The sequence below is a fragment of the Octopus sinensis genome, unplaced genomic scaffold, assembly GCF_006345805.1.
Source record: "Octopus sinensis unplaced genomic scaffold, ASM634580v1 Contig10237_ERROPOS200000, whole genome shotgun sequence".
NCBI lineage: Eukaryota > Metazoa > Mollusca > Cephalopoda > Octopoda > Octopodidae > Octopus > Octopus sinensis.
The window spans coordinates 30,001-51,886 of record NW_021832035.1 but is presented as its reverse complement, the minus strand read 5'-3'; the positions used below and the strand labels follow the sequence as shown (position 1 = coordinate 51,886).

The 21,886-nt window shown below is 35.6% G+C and overlaps 1 protein-coding gene across 1 annotated transcript in view; it reads right to left on the bottom strand.

Annotated features, from left to right (window-relative positions):
* The window catches only part of LOC118761183 (protein roadkill-like), a 38,766-nt gene extending 21,583 nt beyond the window's left edge, over positions 1–17,183 (bottom strand). The window contains exon 1 of the mRNA XM_036498908.1: positions 15,965–17,183. Within this exon, the coding sequence (XP_036354801.1) occupies positions 15,965–17,006 (1,042 nt within the window). The 5' untranslated portion in view covers positions 17,007–17,183. The remainder of the gene's footprint in view (positions 1–15,964) is intronic.
* Between the last annotated feature and the right edge of the window lie 4,703 nt (positions 17,184–21,886).

Here is a 21,886-nt window from a genome sequence, read left to right as displayed (position 1 = left end):
TACATGCATGCATACATACATACATGCATGCATACATACATACATGCATGCATACATACATACATACATACATACAAACATACATACATACATCTAAATACCAATCTTGAGAAATTAGGCTTCTGCTGAAAGCAGACAGCTAATTCAAAGACTACAGATCCAAGTCATCACTGGAAATGTAAAAATCCGTAAAACTTTCCAGAAGTTTATCATTTAAATATATATGAGCATGTATAGATATGCAACTATATGCATGAGAATACATACATAAGCCATACAAATCTGCACATATATACATACATACATACATATATACATACATACATACATACATACATACATACATACATACATACATACATACATACATACAAACATACATACATACATACATACATACATACAAAAATAACCTGTTGTTGATGTTGAAATTCCAATGAAGGAGTCTTGGATCTAGGTTAGAAACCAGTTCTTTCTCTATTGGCAAGAAATCTTGGAACAAAACTGAATAAGGACATGCATACATACATATATACACACATACATACATACATACATACATACAAAAATAATGTTGTTGATGTTGAAATTCCAATAAAGGAGTCTTGGATCTAGGTTAGAAACCGGTTCTTTCTCTATTGGCAAGAAATCTTGAAATAAACTGAATAATGACATGCATACATACATACATACATACATACATACAAAAAAATAACCTGTTGTTGATGTTGAAATTCCAATGAAGGAGTCTTGGATCTAGGTTAGAAACCGGTTCTTTCTCTATTGGCAAGAAATCTTGGAACAAAACTGAATAAGGAAATGCCTACATACATATATACACACATACATACATACATACATGCATACATACATACATATATACACACATTCATACATACATACATACATACAAACATACATACATATATACATACATATATACATACATGCATACATACATACATGCATACATACATACACACATGCATACATACATACATGCATACATACATACACACATGCATACATACATACACACATGCATACATACATACATACATACATACATACATACATATATACATACATACATACATACATGTATATAATTACAAATAAATGAGTTAAGGGAAATATCTCATGTGGGCCAACAGTATGAATTAAAAAATAAATTAAGATTTAACTCATGGAAATTGTACCGCACCGAATGATTGCCAACAAATCTAAATGAACTGAAGTTTGCCTTTTAATTGGAGGAAATGATAAAAGCCTGGTGGTAATCGTTAGTAGCCCTCAAAGAAAAGAGGAGATAATTTCAAGAAAAAATATTTAGTTTAACAGGAAATTGAATTCTGTATAATTAACAGTTAACAGTAAAAATATAAATTATATAAAATGTTTAGAAATATTAGAGTTGGCAAAAATAGGGGGGAAAAAAAAAGGAGAAAATGAATGAAAATGAATGAAAATGAAGGAGCAAAGACTGCAACAGGATTGAAATCTCATTTCTGTCATATCATCACAACAGCAGCTACTGTCATCATCAACATCGTAATCGTCATCATCATCATCATCATCATCATCATCATCAGCAGCAGCAGCAGCAGCCCAGCCATCACCTCTACCATCACCACTACTACTAACAACGCTGTCATCATCCTCATCATCATCATGACCACCACCACTTCTACAACTATCATCATCATCATCATCATCATCACTATCATTATCATCATCACTACCACCACCACCACCACCACCACCATCAGTATCACTACTATCATTGTCATAATATTTATTATCATTACAACCACCACTGCAATTATCACTATCATCATCATCATCATCACCATCACCATCACCCTCACCATCATCATCATCATCATCATCCTCATCCTCATCATCATCATCATCATCATCGTCATCATCATCATCATCACCATCATCGTCATCAACATCGTCATCATCATCATCATCATCATCACCCCTATAATCACAGTGTTGTCAATCCCACCAACAACCCCATCACACAAATGTCCCAATCACCACAATCACCACCATCATCATCACGATTACCATCCCCACTACTATTATCACCATCACCACCACCACCACCACCGCCACATTACTTCCATCACCATCGTCAGCACCACTGCCACCACCACCACCAACACTACAAACATCATTACCATTGTCGTCATCATCATCATCATCATCATCATCATTAATGCAAATCCCTTGTCCAAGTCTTTTCTTCTTTAATTCCATCCACTCTCTTCCATTTCTAATCCGAGAATTTCCAATATTTATTTGTCCGCTTCTAATTCTTTATCAACCAAATTCCTCCATCACCTGTTCTTTCTCTAATTCTTCACATTAAACATATTTTGTCAATAGCATCATATTTCCTTAACCAAAATGATGCATGTAAAGGAAAAAGTGTTTTAGATTAGCATCCGTTAATCCAACATACGTCTAAGTATATAAGCACACACAACACTTGTGTATGTATGCATATACACAAGTGTGTGTGTACATATATATACATACACACACGCATATATAAATATATCTATTTGTACATATATGTATATATACTTGTACATATATAAGTGTGTGTGTGTATATGTATATATGTATAAATATATATGTACATATATATAAATATATACATATATATATATATATAATATATATATATATATAAAATATTATTAGAGACAAAACCACTATTTTGCAAAACAACAAGGAAAGATTTAATCAATACATAAAATTTTAATAATAGTCAAAAAAACCGCCACTACAATCGTTTCTTGTCTTGATCGACAATCTTCAGGTGGACAAATTTGTAACTGAATTATTGGAAGTCCACCTGAAGATTGTCGATCAAGACAAGAAATGATTGTAGTGGCGGTTTTTTTGACTATTATTAAAATTTTATGTATTGATTAAATCTTTCCTTGTTTGTTTTGCAAAATAGTGGTTTTGTCTCTAATAATATTTTATAATATTTTACTATAAAATTGGATTAATCCTAAATCTGATTTTTTCCTGTAAATTTGGATTTATTCCCTAATATTTATTATTATATATATATATATATATATATATATATATAGAGAGAGAGAGAGAGAGAGATATATATATATATACACATATGTATATGTATATATATAATAGATAGATAGATATAAGTATGTATGTATGTGTGTATATATGTATATATATGTATATATAAACTCAGACATGCACTTATGCTTAAACATAGTTACAAAGGTATGTTTGCAGACACATACACACACATACTTTTATATATCCAGACATACACACACACATATATATGTTAAATAATGATGATGTATATATATATATACATATATATGTAAATATATAACAAATGAAAGACATAGTGTCAAGTATCTTTGTCTATATACACACGCGCACACACACACACCATTTATACAACCACTTTTCTTTGCTTGTATTGGTTGGGTCTTAGCAGTATTTTCTCTGCCACTAAGTTCTGAGCTCAAATTCCACCGAGGTTGACTTTGCCTTTCATCTTTTCAGGCTTGATTAAATAAGTACCAATTATGCCCGGTGTCGATGTAATCGATTTAATCCGTAAGTCTGTCCTTGTTTGTCCCCCTCTATGTTTAGCCCCCTGTAGGCAATAAAGAAATAAATATTGGTTTCAAATTTTTAGCACAAAGCCAGCAGCTTTTGGGAATGGGCTAAGTCAATGAAATCAACTTCAGAGTTCAACTGGTACTTTTTTTATTGACCTCAAGAGGATGAAAGATGAAGTTGACCTCGGTGGAATTTGAACTTGGAGCTTAAAAGCGGGATGAAATGCTGCTAAGCATTTTGCCTGGCATGCAAACAATTCTGCCAGCTCACTACCTTAGTAATCCTTTCTACTAAAGACAAGGCCTGAAATCTTGGGAATGGGGCTTAGTTGATTACATCGACTCCATTGTTTCACTGGTACTTAATTTATTGACCCTGAAAAGATGAAAAGCAAAGTTGACCTTGGTGGAATTTGAACTCGGAATGTAAGGACAGACAAAATGCCACTAAGCATTTCACCCAGCATGCTAATGATTCTGCCAGCTCGCAGACTTTAGCTACATTAATAAAAATAATAATAATGGTTTCAAGTTTTGGCACACGGCCAGGAATTATGGGGAATGAGGCAAGTCAGTCACATCGGCCCCAGTGCACAGCTGGTACTTATTTTATCAACCCCAGAAGGATGAACAACAAAGTTGACCTCGGTGAAATTTGAACTCAGAACGTGTGGCTGGATAAGATGTTGCTAAGCAATCTGCATAGCATTCTAACAATTCTGCCAGTTCACCGCCTTTATAATAATAATAATAATAATAATAATAATAATAATTATAATTATAATAATAATAATAATTGTGGGTAATAGGGATAGCAGGGGTCAAAGGAAAATTACCTTTATTGAAATATCTCAATGGATCTTTGCAGACAATTTCTTGTCACATTCTGCCAAGTTTCCATTAACTCCTACTTTGTCTCCAACAAACCTGACCACATCTTGTTCGTCAATCCAGATGTTTTCAAATGCGAGGGTGCGGATAATACCACATAATAATGATAATAATGACATGATCATCTTCATCATCATCATCATCGTTTAATGTCCGTTTTCCATGCTAGCATGGGTTGGACGGTTCGACCGGGGTCTGGGAAGCCATGGAGGCTGCACCAGTTCCCAGTCTGATCTGGCAGTGTTTCCACAGCTGGATGCCCTTCCTAATGCCAACCACTCCGTGAGTGTAGTGGGTGCTTTTTACGTGCCACCGGCACAGGGGCCAGAGGAGGCTGGCAAACGGCCATCATCATCATCATTATGATGATGATGATGAAAATGATGATGTTGATGATGATGACGATGTGCTGACCCCCTTCCCCCGCCAGAATTTGAACTCAGAACGTACACATATTACGTAATGATATCTGCCAGTGAAGTCTTCCTCTGCATGTTAGATCAGATTTCTGTTACACCTAGTTTTACTCTCAGCTGACTTGTGCTGTCATTTACGCACATTAGAATTATTAATCCTGTCAAATACGATAACTTCATTTCATTTTCAACCTTTCTACATCCCTAGTATTCAGCATCCATGTTTCACAGCTATGTGATGTTACACTTCACACAAAAAACATTGTACAATCTTCTTTTCACTCAGTAAAGTGCTCTTTCTGTGGACAGCAGAGGTAGTGGAGGCGCAATGGCCCAGTGGTTAGGGCAGCGGACTCGCGGTCGAAGGATCGCGGTTTTGATTCCCAGACCGGGCGTTGTGTGTGTTTATTGAGCGAAAAACACCTAAAGCTCCACGAGGCTCCAGCAGGGGGTGGTGGCAACGCCTGTTGTACTCTTTCCCTCCAACTTTCTCTCACTCTTTCTTCCTGTTTCTTGTCCCCGACTTCCTACGCAACTGCTGAGCCTGGATGCGCATTCATCCATCCGTCGATGCTCTTGGTGTCGGGGGTTGACCTGCTTTTGCTTCTGCGGGTCTTACGAATAGCAAAGGACCACGTTTTGGACTTCTCCCATCTTGCAAGTTCTGGGACGAAGACCGTTCGCTCAACAGCAACAGCAACAGCAGAGGTAATAAGCCACTGAAATTTATGTTCTGACTTTCTTCTTTTTCTCGTGAGCATACTTGCAATTAGGAGGTTAATGATTAAACTGGTATCTTTACCCAGCTAGCCTGGGAAGAAGGGTTACAAGAAGAAGGGGTACTTGAGCAAAAACAAGCTCCGCCCTGAAGCCAGATAAACCCAGCACAGGATCAGCAGCTAATGTCTGGTGCCAGCATGATTGGGTGGTTAATAATCTCACTTTACGATTACATGGTTACAGGTTCAGTCCCACTGCATGGTACCTTGGGCAAGTGTCTTCCACTATAGCTCTGTATAGCCATGAGGTGACCAACACCTCATTAGTGAATCTAGTAGATGGAAACTGTATGGAAACCTGCCATATGTGTGTGTGTGTGTACATGTGTGAGTGCATGTGAGTATATATATGTAAATATATGTGTGTCTTTGGAATTATGGTTGCCCCACCACTATTTGACAACTGGTGTTGATTTGTTTAGCCAAGTGTCTTCCACTATAGCCTTGCGAATGGATTTGGTAGACAGAAACTGAAAGCCCATTGTATGTATATATGTATTTATTTATGTGTGTGTGTGTGTGTGTGTGTGTTTTTCCCTCCTGCCACCACTTGACAACCGGTGTCGGTTTGTTTACGTCCTTGTAACTTAGCATTTCAGCAAAAGAAACTGATAGAATAAATACCACTTCTCCAGTTCTTTTCTACACTCTTCTGTAGCTGTAGTTATAGCTGCAAGTAGTTCTCTTCCCAACCTCATGGTTGTCTACAACTGAAATACAAAGACTGTCCTTCTGATGAACTTTCACACACTGTTCATCTGCGCCAATTTCACCCAAAAGATTTTGGTTAATCCAAAACTAAGGTAGATGGAAACTAGATTCAATCTGAAACAAGGATATCAACCAGTCAGACCTCACTTAGCACCGCATACGCCTTTTATGATGACGAGAAAACCATCCTAGAAATCATCATCATCAATTAACGTCCATTTTCCATGCTAGCATGGGTTGGACGGTTCAACTGGGGTCTGGTAAGCCATGGAAGCTGCACCAGGTTTCAGTCTGGTTTGGCAGTGTTTCTACAGCTGGATGCCCTTCCTTACGCCAACCTCTCCATGAGTGTAGTGGGTGTTTTTTACGTGCCTCCGGCACAGGGGCCAGGGAGGGCTGGCAAATGGCCACAACCGGTTGGTGCTTTTATGTGTCACCGACACAGACACCAGCCAGGCGGTGCTGGCATCTGCCACGTTCGGACAGTGCTTTTTACGTGTCACTGGCACAGGTATCTTAACTACAATTTCCATTTGATTTTTATTTTGATGTTGGTGTTGACGTACTTGACTTAATAGGTACAAAATAAATAACGCAAACAATATCATCCAATCTGGAACCATGTGACTACAAAAGAAACAGCAGTTGAATTTTCAAATTTCTCTTTCAAACCAAATCTCTACAACAGTGGTTCCCAAACTATGAGTCGCGACCCACAGATGGGTCGCGAACGGAATCTTAGTGGGTCGCAAAAAGTTATAAAATTACGCATTAGCTTTGATTAACTGCTGTCTATCGAGATACTCAGTAGAGTTAAGTGGGTCTCGACTCTAAAAAGTTTGGGAACCACTGCTCTACAATATTTATAATTTATTCCTAAGTATACTATGACAGAATAAAAAACGAGGAAGTCAAGGCTGGACTACTCCAAATCATAGATCTGCTGAAGCCATGTTGCCTGACGCTACACAACAACAAGGAAGAATGTATTTTATTCCTGGATATTCTATGTCCAGAATAAAAATGAGTAAGCGATGATTAGAATATTAAACATGACCGCTGGAGCCAAGCTGACCAGAGGCTAAACAACAACAGCAATAACAAGAACAACAACACAGGTACTGTAGCTGTATATATGCTTTGTCTGAATAATATATGAGACTGATGATAATTCGTTAGCTGGATCTGAATTAACTTGGGACCAGACAACATCAACAGATAATGGAGGTGCAATGGCTTAGTGGTTAGGGCAGCAGACTTGCGGTTGTAAGAATGCAGTTTCGATTCCCAGACCGGGCATTGTGAGTGCTTATTAAGCAAAAACACCTAAGCTCCACGAGGCTCTGGCAGGGGTGATGGTGAACCCTGCTGTGCTCTTTCACCTCTATCCGCCTTTAACGTTAACAACAGCATCAGTGGAGGTGCAATGGCCCAGTGGTTAGGGCAGTGGACTCGCAGTCGTAAGAATGCGGTTTCGATTCCCAGATCAGGCATTGTGAGTGCTTATTGAGCAAAAACACCTAAGCTCCACGAGGCTCCAGTGGAGGTAGGTGGCGAATGCTGCTGTACTCTTTCACTACAACTTTCTCTCACTCTTTCTTCCTACTTCTGCCACAAAGCAGAGGAGCCATGGTGTGACCCACTATGGTGTGGTAAACTTTCAGACCCTAGTCTAGATTGCAAATCCTCTGTACCGCAGGATGGTTCAGCTCTCCACCCGTTAAAAGCCACCATTTACGGAATGAGGATAACAACGTAGCTTTCGCGCCTGTGCAACCGCCAGTCTATCGCATCTTTGATGGGTGGATCTTCAAGTTGCTGCATGCATTCTTAGTGGCTTAGAGTAGGCTCAAATTAGATATTATTCTTTGTGGTTAATGGCGTGAGTCCTGATTGGAAGAAGAAGAAGAAGACAGCAACAGCTAAAAAACATATTTTCATCCTCATCATCAACAGCAACAGCAGCAGTAGCATCGTCATCATCGTCATCATTTTAACGTCCATTTTTCATGCTTGTATGGGTCAGATGACTTTATTGAGGTGAATTTTTTCTATTACCAGATGCCCTTCTTGTTGCAAAACCTCACCAGTTTCTAAGCAAAGTAATGTTTTCCCATGACCAGACATGTTTTTATGGAAGATTGAAAATAAACAATATTTCTGGCATGACAGTTCTTATCTTATGTGCCCTTCTCAAGCCTAGTCAGGCTCATGGGACCGGTTTACCGGTTTCTGTGGTGTATGTGTTTCTCCCAGCTGGACGGGATGCCAGTCCATCACAGTGTTACTCAAGAAACAGGAAGAAAGACTGAGAGAAAGTTGTTGGGGTGAAAGAATACAACAGGGGTCACCTGCCGGAGCCTCATAGCACTTTAGGTGTTTTCGCTCAATAAACACACACAACGCCCGGTCTGGGAATCGAAACCGTGATCCTCCAACAGTGAGTCCGCTACCCTAAACATTGGGCCATTACGTCACCACTTTCACCCTTTTAAAGCCTAGCCAAGCTCATGGGCCTGGTTTCCCGGTTTCCATGGCATATATGTTCCCCAGCTGGATGGGACGCCAGTCCATCGAAGCGTTACTCATTTTTGCCAGCTGAATGGAATGGAACAACGTGAAATGAAGTGTTTTGCTCAAGAACACAACGCATTACCCAGCCGGTCCAGGAATCGAAACCACAATCTTACAATCATGATGCTGACACCCTAACCCCTAAGCCACGTGCCTCCACTCTGACATGACAGTGACACTCATTTAAAAATTTACAATCATTTTTGATCATATATTTGTTTGATCAAGGCTGACCTGGGGCTAAATAATAACATCAACCAATTAAATATCATTTGGTACCACATATGTCTCATATGATGACTAGAAAACCATCCAAGAAATATGCAACACCAGCTAACCATAGTCTGTACTTTGTAGAATTGACTGCTTCTTGACTGTTTACTTCTGATGGTGTGTCTTTGTGCTTTAAATGCATAAAAGTTATTAAACTTTTTCTTTTTCACAGTGTAAGAAGCTCTCCATCTTCACAATTTTTGTTATTTTGAATCAATAAAAGCAAGATGTTGTTACTACAGAAGATCTTTGTATCATTAGGAAGTCTTTGTATCATTAGGATGATGATCTTTATATCATTTGGAAACAGCTGGTATTGCCCACCTCTTGCCAGGGTTCAAAGTCAATATTCAGAGGCTTTGCAAGACAGCAGTTTGAATTTCTTTAATCTTACGTTTGAAAACAGTTTCGTTGAACTAATTTTCTATCAGCCTCTTGGCTTTTTACATGACTTAACAAGAAAAATATATAAGATAATGATATGATACAGTTAGGGCGGCGAGCTGGCAGAATCGTTAGCATGTAGGGCGAAATGCTTAGCGGTATTTCAGCTGCTGTTACGTTGTGAGTTCAAATTCCACCGAGATCGACTTTGCCTTTCATCCTTTCGGGGTTGATAAATTAAGTACCAGTTATGCACTGAGGTCGATGTAATCGACTTAATACCTATGTCTGTCCTTGTTTGTCCCTTCTATGTTTAGCCCTTTGTGGGCAATAAAGAGAAGAGAATCGTTAGCACGTCGGGCAAAATGCTTAGTGGTATTTTGGCTGCCGCTACGTTGTGAGTTCAAATTCTGCCGAGGTCGACTTTGCCTTTCATCCTTTCGGGGTCGATAAATTAAGTACCAGTTACGCACTGGGGGTCGATGTAATTGACTTAATACCTATGTCTGTCCTTGTTTGTCCCCTCTATGTTTAGCCCCTTGTGGGTAATAAAGAAATAGGTATGATACAGATTTCAAATTTTGGCACAAAGCCAGTAATTTCAGGGAGGGAGTAAGTCAATTACACCGGCCCCAGTGCTCAACTGGTACTGAATTTATCACCCCCACAAGAGGATGAAAGGCAAAGTCGGCAGAATTTTTGCACTCAGAGCATAAAGGCAGATGAAATGCTGCTAAGCATCTTACCTAGCATATAAGTGATTTTTCCAGTTTGCTGCCCTAGATAATGAGATAATATGGACAAGCAAAACACATTAGATCATAGAAGGTTTATATATCATACGACATATCATACCATTATGACATAACACAAGACTGATATATCACAAAATCTTGAGACCCCCTTCGGCCATGACTGACCGTGGGATTGCACCTAGAAAGTTACCCTCCCAGGCACAAGTCCGGGCAAGGTTGTTTATGGAAGACCAGCAGCCGCCCATGCATACCGGCCTCCCCTCTCCACGCCACCAGTGTTATCCAAGAGAAAGGCAAAGGGGCCGATACAGCTTGGTACTTGTGATGTCGCAACTCATTTCTACATTTCAGTGAACTGGAGCAACGTGAAATAAAGTGTCTTGCTCAAGAACACAACACGCAGCCCGGTCTAGGATTTGAACTCACAACCTCACGATCATAAGCTCGATGCTCTAACCAGTGAGCCATGCACCTTCACTATCACAAAATAACAAGCATAAATTCAAAGAAAGAAGGGAGTTTGATAATTAGCTATATATGTGCAAGGGTCTTAAGATAAAATTTAAGGATATGTGAACTGGAAACTTATCTAGTGACCAATACAAGAAACTGTATTCAAACAGGTAATGGTGATATTGATAAGACTAATTTTTGGGGTGGAAAGTTGGTTACACTCACTCTAGTGCTCAACTGGTCATTACTTTATCAACCCCGAAAGGATGACAGGCAAAGTAGACCCCGGAATGTAAAGATGCATTTGTAACTAAAGATTCTGTCCAGTATGTTAATGACTCAGCCAGCTCACTGCCCTATTGATAATTCTAATGACCCTTTTAACTAATTGGCACAATGCCTGAAATTTGGGGGAGGTGGATAGTTAATTACATCAACCCCAGTACTCAACTAGTACTTAATCTATCGAACCCCGAAAGGCTGAAAGGTAAAGTCGACCTCGTTGGAATTTGAACTCAGAACGTAGTGACAGGCAAAATACTGCTAAGCATTTAGTCCAGTGTGCTAAAGGTTCTGTCAGCTTGCTGCCTTAACAACAACGACGACGACGACGACGACAACAACAACAACAACAACAACAACAACAAAAACAACAACAACACCAACAACAATAATAATAACAATGATAATAATAACAATGATAATAAAAACCCTTTCTACAATGGCACAAAGTCTGGATTTTGTGAAGAGGGGGACAATCAATCACATTGACCCCAGTACTCAACTGGTACTTAATTTATCGACCTCGAAGGGATGGAAGGTAAAGTCAACCTTAGTGGAATTTGAACTCAGGACGTAGTGACAGACAAAATACCACTAAGCATTTCATCCAGCATGCTAACGATTCTGCCATCTCACCACCTTCTCTATTCTAGGCACAAGGCCCGAAATTTTTCTGGAGGGTCCAGTCAATTAGATCGACCCTAGTACGCAACTGCTGAGACCCCCTTCAGTCATGACTGACCATGGGATTTCACCTAGAAAGTTACCCTCCCAGGCACAAGTCCAGGCAAGGTTGTTTATGGAAGACCAACAATCACCCATGCATACCGGCCTCCCCTCTCCACACCACCAGTGTTATCCAAGGGAAAGGCAAGGGGGCTGATACAGCTTGGCACCAGTGACGTTGCAACTCATTTCTACAGCTGGGTGAACTGGAGCAACATGAAGTAAAGTGTCTTGTTCAAGAACACAATATGCAGCACAGTCCGGGATTCAAGCTCACAACCTCACGATCGTAAGCTCGACGCTCTAACCACTGAGCCATATGCAACAGGTACTTAATTTATTGACCCTGAAAGGATGAAAGACAAAGTCAACCTTGGCAGAATTTGAACTCAGAATGCAAAGACAGACGAAATATCGCTAAGCATTTTCGCGCGGCATGCTAACATTTCTGCCAGCTCGTCACCATGTTGATAATACTAATAACAATGAAAATAATAGTGTTTTTTTATTTCTAATATATATTTTGGAATCAAAAGGCATAAGTATAATTTTGTGAGAAATGAATTGGTCTGAGATATAATGAAAGTATGGATTATATAGTTGAATGAATAATGGCTCGAAATTCTTGGCGCAAGGCTAGTTATTTTGGGGTAGAGGCTAGTCAATTATATTGACCCTACTGCTCAAACGGTACTTATTTTATCAACCTCAAAAGGATGAAAGGGAACGGTTTCAAGTTTGGTCACAAGGCCAGCAATTTTAGAGGATGCAGTAAGTCAGTTGTATTGACCCAGGACTTTATTTTATCAACCCCCAAAATGATGAAAAGCAAAATGGACCTCAGCAGAATTTGAACTCAGAATGGAAAAACCAGAAGAAATGCCACAAAGAATTTTTTCTATCATGCTTCTGATTCTGCTAGCTTGCTACCTTAGGTGAAAGAATAATTCTCTGTCTACTGTGGGTACAAGGATGGAAATTTTGGAGGAGGGGGTGTACTCAATTATTTTGACTTGGTGCTTGATTGGAACTCTATTTTATCGACCTTGAAAGGATGAACAATAAAATGAACCTCAACAGAATTTGAACTTGGAATAGAAAATATCAGAAAAAATACCTATTTCTTTACTACCCAGAAGGGGCTAAACACAGAGAGGACAAACAAGGACAGCGAAATGGATTAAGTCAATTATATCAACCCCAGTGCATAATTTGTACTTATTTAATCGACCCCGAAAGGATGAAAGGCAAAGTCGACCTAGGCGGAATTTGAACTCAGAATGTAACGGTAAATGAAATATCTATTTCTTTACTACCCACAAGGGGCTAAACACAGAGAGAGCAAACAAGGACAGACAAACGGATTAAGTCAATTATATCAACCGCGGTGCGTAACTGGTACTTATTTAATCGACCCTGAAAGGGTGAAAGGCAAAGTCGATCTTGGCGGAATTTGAACTCAGAACGTAGCAGCAGACGAAATACCGCTAAGCATTTCGCCCGGCATGCTAACGTTTCTGCCATTAAGCATTTTTTTATAATGCACATATGCGATTATGATTTTGTCATCTTGCTATCATAGATGGATGAATAACAAAGCAAATATGGTGATGGTTGGGTTATGTGCTTTGCCATCAGCCTGAAATCCATCTAAATTGACCTAGCAATCTAATGCATTGTTACAAAGTACCAAAATAATAATAAAAAAACAGATAAGAAAACCTGGTTAACTGAGAATTATCTAAAGAGATAAAGGCTGAAACAAAAGCACCTAGAAGCAAAGATTGGTGTGAATAGGTCAAGACATTTTGCATCAAACAGCATTAGAAACAGTAACAGTAAGATGAATGAATCCAAGTTCTGTGGAAATTAAAGCCTTGAGCAGAGGAACCTGAAATTTCACAGGTCAGCCAGCAAGCCATTTGGTATTGCCAACATGAGCTTCAAGAGAAGGGGTACTCAATTATATTGGTACTTGATTGGTACTCCTAAAGCTGTTTTATAGTATTGGTCAGTGCTCCCCAATCATTTCTTGCCTATGGGCCCTTTGATTCTTATTTTACCAAGATGAACACTCCTAGCCATTTGGTGACTAAAATGTCAAATGTTTTATAATTAATCATTATTAGTCTTTGTATGAAAAAAAAAAACAAAAAAACAATTGCTAAAATATTTTTTGTAGTGTAGATGTATAACCAATTTATCGTGCATGAATTTTAAAAAATCTTATATGGAACCGCAAGGGGGCATACAGATCCCAGTTGAGAGAACCATTAGTATAGGTGGTGATGATGATGATGACGGTTTCTTATATCAACATGAGATCACAAAATTCATTGAAGAGGTGTGCAGTTAACGGAATCAACTTCAGCAAGATTGGAGTTCAAAAGCAAAGCCAAGTGAAAGAGTTAAGGCAAAGCATTTCATTTATAGTACTTCAACATTATTAGACAAGAGAATTATAGATCATAAATGGAAAGGTGAGTGATAAATACACACATATATATACATACATATATATATAATGATTATATATATATTTTTTTTTAATATATATATATATATATGATTATATATATATATATATTTTTTATATATATATATATATATATATTATATATATATATATATATATATGCTCATTACAGATATAGGGTGAAAGATAATTAATTTAATAAAATCAACAAATTTCACCTAGTAGTATTTCGGTATGGAAAAGGACCATATTCGGTAAAAACTTATACAGAAACTTTTTTTTTATATATAATTATAACAATAAGGGTTTTGCAACAACTTGCTTGACCACATACAGAAAACTTTAGAAATTTGGCTGCTATTTTCTAAAATATATGGTCAAGCAGCTTGTTGCAAAACCCTTATTGTTATAATATATGATTATATATCTATATATATATGCATATAAGGTGTATGTGTACATTTATGCCTCTCTGTGTCTGTGTGCAGTGTAATACTTCCAGATTGCCCTTCACAGTATACCTTTGCCCATAAATAATGGTAAGGTGAAGGCACATTACTCACAAGTAACAGCATACCATAAACTGTAAAATGGAAGTTTAACTCTATAGGTTTACTTCATGAAGATACTGCATACTATTTTACCAAGTGCATATATGTTTATATATATATATATATATATAAATGATGTTCCAAATGCACTACTAGCTATATATATATGTTTTATAATACAATTGACATTATTCACTAAAAGTGCTTTCTTGAGTTTTATTCACTGGGTGTACAAACAATCTATGTTTTAATACTATAATAAACTTTGCCAACATGACAGTTTTCTTATATACATGTCTGTTTGTGTGTGTGTGTGAGTGTATGCATATATATATATATATATTTATGTACATATATATATATATATTATATATATATATATATGATTATATATCTATATATATACATATATAAATATATATATATACATGTATGTATATGAAAATATATATGAATATGCAAGATGCAAGTACATATGTGTATTATATATACATACATACATATATATGTATATGTATATATATGCATGTATATATATATATATATATATATATATATATATATATATATATATATATATATATATATATATATGTGTGTATGTATATGTATATTTATATGAATAAATATATTTGTATATGTATATAAATATGAGTGTATTTGTGTATGTATATATATATATATACATACATATATATATGTGTATATATGTGTATGCATATCCATGAGTGTGTGTATGTAATGATAGAATAAGCGCAAGAATAGCAAAAGGAAAATCAATAATAATAATAATAATAATAATGATAATAGTAATAATAATAATAGTAATAACTATATAATGAAGTAGAAATAAAGTGAATATATATATATATATAAAAGGAAAGAATGGAATAACTTGTCAAACCTCATGGAATATCCATAGTTGTGGCACATCTCAAAGATAAGTTGGAAAGTCAGAAAAAGAATCAGTTGTGTTCTTTGAGTATTATGAGTGACACACCGAATCAAAAGAGTTTACATTAATATACAGAAGGAATTGGTAAACAGCAGAACTTGATACTTACGGTATACTCCTGACTTGTCGTCATTGCGTGATCTTGTTTGCTGATATTTCCTACTTCCTTTCCGTGATTGGAACCCAGTTTGTACAGACCCTTTTCTGTCCAATGGATGATCACAAAAATCCTTTGAAAGTTCGCAGCATGTGGATTCTGTGAAATTCGAAGTACTCTCAAATCCACTGGCAGGAAAGACATTTGGTTGTAAGAATCGTTGAATGAATTTACTTGGGTAACCGTTAAGGGCTACTTGCTGGCTTGGCCCATTGTGTTTGACATTGCCGAACCTCTTTCTTTCTGAAGAGTTTGCAACGGAAGCTAAATTTTCGGATGCATGATGATGGTGGTGGCTACTAGTGTGATGGTTGTTGTGCTGATGTGAATCTTTCTGTTGTTGGTTGTGGTGATGATGATGATGATGGTGATGCTGATGGGATGCACCATCACCATGACCGGCTGCTGATGTTGATGATGATGATGACGTGTGATGATGTGATGGAATGTGTGTGGGTACACCCCTCGGAGACACTTCCCCGTGAGGCGTTGCTGGCCTTGTTGATGGTGACGGTAAGCTTCCTGCGCTGAAGGAAGCGTTCCTTAACAGTTCGTACTCCATGTATTCGATGAGGGCTCGACGTTTCTGTTGGAACTTTCTGTGATGTCGCATAAAAGATATACAGAGGAACACAGTCATAGAGATTGCAACGCTAACCGCTGGCCACCAGGGGTGGCGGAGTCCATAACCAGCGTCAGAATTTGACATAGTAGAAGTTGGTTCTCCAGATTGGACAATACCTGTTGCAGGTACTCCCTCTCCGTTCAACGGAACCCGAGTGTCTCGGGAATTGTCCATGAGCAAACTATTATTACGCACCGTCGACAACAGGAGGGGGTGCGTTGTTGTTGTTGCAATCGCAGCCGAAGTAATCGTGGTTGTTGTAGTAGTAGTAGTTGTTGTTGTTATTGTTGATGTTGTTGTTGTGACAGCAGCAACTACAGCAGCAACTACGGCAGCCGCTGTGACAGCGCTGCTACCATTGAAAGCCATCACGGTAGAAGTGATGGCAATTTCACACGGTTCATATAAGCATACTCAAAGCTTAGCACAGACACACTGAGATCACAGGGAAATGATGAGTATAAATATATAGCGTATATATACATAAAATATCTAGCAGAAATATATATATATATATATATATCAATTCATATATATCAATCTATCTCTTTATATATAAATATGCATATACATATATATATATATAAATATAAATATAAATATATATATATATGTATATGTGTATATATATATATGTATATTTATATATGCATGTATATATGTATATATATATATATATAAATATATGTGGGTGTGTATGTACACAAATGTACACTAGAGTACACAGGTGTGTGTTCTTCAGAAAGTAAAATTTATGAAATATCAACACGGCATTTGAATCAAGAAGCGATATTAATTAGCATTAAAATAGTCAGTTTCTCTCAGGTGTTCGTTGTCTGTTTGAGGCAGTCGAGCAAAACGGTCAGTGTTACTGGACCATTTGCTATGGCTGTAGAGTTACTGGTTTACAACAATGGAAATTCTTCCTTTGTCTATTTTTTTTCCTTTTATTTGCTTGTTTGTTTGTTGTTGTTGTTGTTTTTTTCCCCCCTTTTTTTTTTCACAATGGTTTGCCAGTTCTTTGTAGATACATCTGCCAGTTGTTACCCAGCCTTGGTATCATTCATATGTACGCCTATAATGCAACACTTACGTATGCATACAGATATATATAAATATATACATATGTTTTTTGCATATGTGAATTGCAGGGTTATGTCGTATGTGGAACCCCACTTGTAGAAAATAGAAATAAACAGTCTCCGACTGCGGCTAAGCAACCTTTTGCCTGCCCCTTCTATTTATATACATATATAAATATATATGTATATTTATGTATAAATAACAATTGCAGATGTATCTAAATATGCATTTACAGCAGTATATGCGTGTATTTGTGTGTGTATCTTTGAGTGCCTGAGTGATATATATATATATATATATGTAGATATATGTATATAAATATATTTATATATATGTATGCATGTGTGTGTATTTGTATGTATGTGTATGTTAATTATAGCACATGGAGTCAGGCATTGGCTATCACAAGTATAGAAAGTTTTGTGTTGGCTTTGAAAAACAACAATAACAGTAATAGCAACAACAACAAGGAAAGACAAATGGCTTATCACAAACACTTATATTTGTGTGTATGTGTGTATATATGTGTGTATATGTATATATATATTTGTATGTGTGGGGGTGTATATGGGTGTATATATATATATGCACAAAAATATAAATATTTGTCAACAAATACTGTGTACAAATAAACTGCAATAATGATAATATAACAACAGTAACAGCAATAATAATAATAATAATAATAATAACAACAACAATAATAATACTAAGTTATAATTATATTAATAATAATATTTTATAATAATAAGTTATAATAACATTTATAATAATAACAATGATAATACTACTAAGTTATAATATTAACAATAAGTTAATATAAATAAGTTATAATAGTGATAATAATAATAATAATAATAATAATAATAATAACAACAACATAATAATACTAAGTTATAATTATATTAATAATAATATTTTATAATAATAAGTTATAATAACATTTATAATAATAACAATGATAATACTACTAAGTTATAATATTAACAATAAGTTAATATAAATAAGTTATAATAGTGATAATAATAATAATAATAATAATAATAATAATAACAACAACAATAATAATACTAAGTTATAATTATAATATTAATGATATTTTATAAGTTATGATAATATCAATAATAATAAGAACGATAATAATATACTAAGTTATAATATTAATAATAAGTTATAATAGTGTTAATAATAATAATAATAACAACAACAATAATAATACTAAGTTATAATTATAATATTAGTAATATTTTATAAGTTATAATAATATCAATAATAATATACTGAGTTATAATATTAATAATAACTTAATACAAATAATAAGTTATAATAGTGTTAATAATAATAATAATAATAATAATAATAATAATAGTAATAGTAGTGGGTGTAATTTCTATCTTCTTTTGTTGGTGTGTTGGTTTACATGGTTTCTGGTTCTCTCGCTTCGCTTCTATTCTAACTTATTCCTGAGACACCTTGCAACATAAGTACCAGATGTGGACCTCTGATAATTTTTTTGAAGAGATTCAGCGAAACGAGCACCGTTAGTTGCGACAATATCAGTAATAATAACAATAGTAACAATAAAGACAACAATAGCAACAGCAACAGCATCAACAATATTGACAACATAACAATAACATCGAAAGACCTCAAGTCATTCACAATTTTTGAATATTACAACTAAATTTCCCGTTACACTCCGCTGCTGGCAATTTTCATGATGTCGTTAGAAATTATTACTTCTTTTATTATTATTATTATTATTATTATGAACGAATTATTATTATTATTTAATTATTATTGTTGTTGTTGTTGTTGTTGTTGTTATTTTGCAGGAAAAAATTAAGGGGATAGTTGTTGCAGTTGTTGGCTTTGTATAATATTTACATTCTCTTTAAAGAAATTTCTCCGATGTTTAACACACACACACATATATATATATATATATGCATGTAAAAATATATATATATATGTATGTATGTATGTATGTATATATATATGTATGTTTGTATGTATGTATATATGTATGTATGTGTATATTTATGTATGTATATTACATATAAATGTATGGCTATGTATGGTAGGTATATTTCATTATATATTTTACACACTTTTATATTTTTATATACTTATGTGTATTATATTTCACAGTATTTTTTTAAAAAATTATTATTTTACAAATCATCTTTTCCCATGTTGCTGTTGTCGTTGTTGCTGCTGTCACCCGTTATTGGTGTATATGTTGTTATTTGTGATGTTGTTGTTGTTGTTGTTGTTATTCCCACAATTATGGTAATCCTTCGCAATTGTAATTATCCACTGTATGGTTAATTGTGTCTGTTCTTTTTCCTCTTCTTTTTCTTCTTCTTCTTCTCCTCAATGTTCATGTTATTCCATAACGCTTCAAAACACTTTTCTTCTCAGAAACCTTCTTTTTTCTTTCTCTTTCTAGCTTTTTCCGGCGTCAATTTTTAGCTTTTTTTTTTTGTATTTTATCAATGTTACAATTAATTATTATCTAATCACCTGATATATTTAATCACCATTTTTTAAATTATTGTTATTGTTGTTAATACACTAACAATAGTTAGCACAATTTTTTATTTTGCTATATATATATATATACATATATATACATACATAAAATTAATATATATTTGTGTGTGGTATCTCACAGTGCTAAAATTTTCTCTGCAATTTATAATTTTTTTATTTTTATTATTTTTTTAGTTGTTGTAAATATTAAAATTTTTTTTTTCAATATTGCATTGTACAGTAATATTATGACTGTGTTGTCCTTGTGGCAAATATATGGGAAATATGTTGTTTTTTTTGAAAAAAAACGTTATTTCGTCTTTTGCATTTATTGTTGCTTCTCTTGTGACCACTTGTTGCTGTACTTGTACACAGTCAATTTGTTGTGGTTGTTGTTGTTGTAGTAGTTGTTACTGCTGCTGCTGCTGTTATAGATGAGTGCTGCTGCTGCTGCTGCTAGTGCCTCTGTTGCTACTGTAACTGTTATTACTGCTGCTGCTGCTGTTGCTGCTGCTGCTGTTGCTGCTGCTACTTCTTGTTGATGTTGTAATTCACGTCGATGTGAAGGAAAATACTATCTCAAAGGCTTTTGCTTACTTCGTCAGAATGGTTATAATTGTTATAGTATTGTTGTTGCTGTTGTTATTGGTGGTGGTGGTGCGCTTTTTACTCGCTAACGACTTCTACTTTCACTTTCGCCATTCAATCATTCCCGGATAATTATACAAGCATGTGTGCGTATATACATATGTATATTATATATTATACAAATATGTATATATATATGTGTGTATGTATGTTATGCTATATATATATATATATATATGTATACTGTATATATTATATATATGAGTATATATGTGTATGTATGTATGGTTATATGTATGTATGAATATATTCACTTACACAGAGACTGGATTTTTATACGCACGAAGACCGGAGTTAAACAATGCAAGGATGTATGTAGAGGATTTAAATGATACTGTTGTTGTTGTTCATATACAACAGTTGTGGATGTTGTCGATGATGATGATGATGGTGGCGATGATTATGACAATGACAGCTATATATATTACATGTGTGTGTGTGTGTGTGTGTTTGTGCACACGCGGGTGTATGTATAATGCAAACCTAAAGATGCGTGTTTGTCGAGTGCAAAGATCAAACCTCGACTACTTCTCGCGTATAAAAAGTTTACGAGGCGCAACATGTAATAAAAGCCAAAAAACAAAAAAAAAAAAACTGAGTGAAAGAGAGAGAGTGGGAGAAGGAAGGCGGGCGGGAGGGAGGGATAGACTATAACAATAATAGCAGCAACAACAACAACAATTACTTATACACGAATCAAAAATTGATTTACAACTCGTCAATTATCTCTGCGTTTCCGTCTTTAACGAAAAATCACGATCGCCCTTCCTTTCGTTTTCTTTTGATATTTTGCTCTCTCTCTCTCTCTCTCTCATACACACTCTTCCACTCTTTTTTTTTCCCCACCACACTTCTACGTTTTCTTTTTCGATCTCTCTCCCTTTCTCTTTCTAACTTCCAATCTTTTTTTTTTTCCTTCTTTCCCCCCTTTTTTTTCCTACTTTCGCTTTGATTCTTTTTTTACACTCTACTTTCACTCTCGC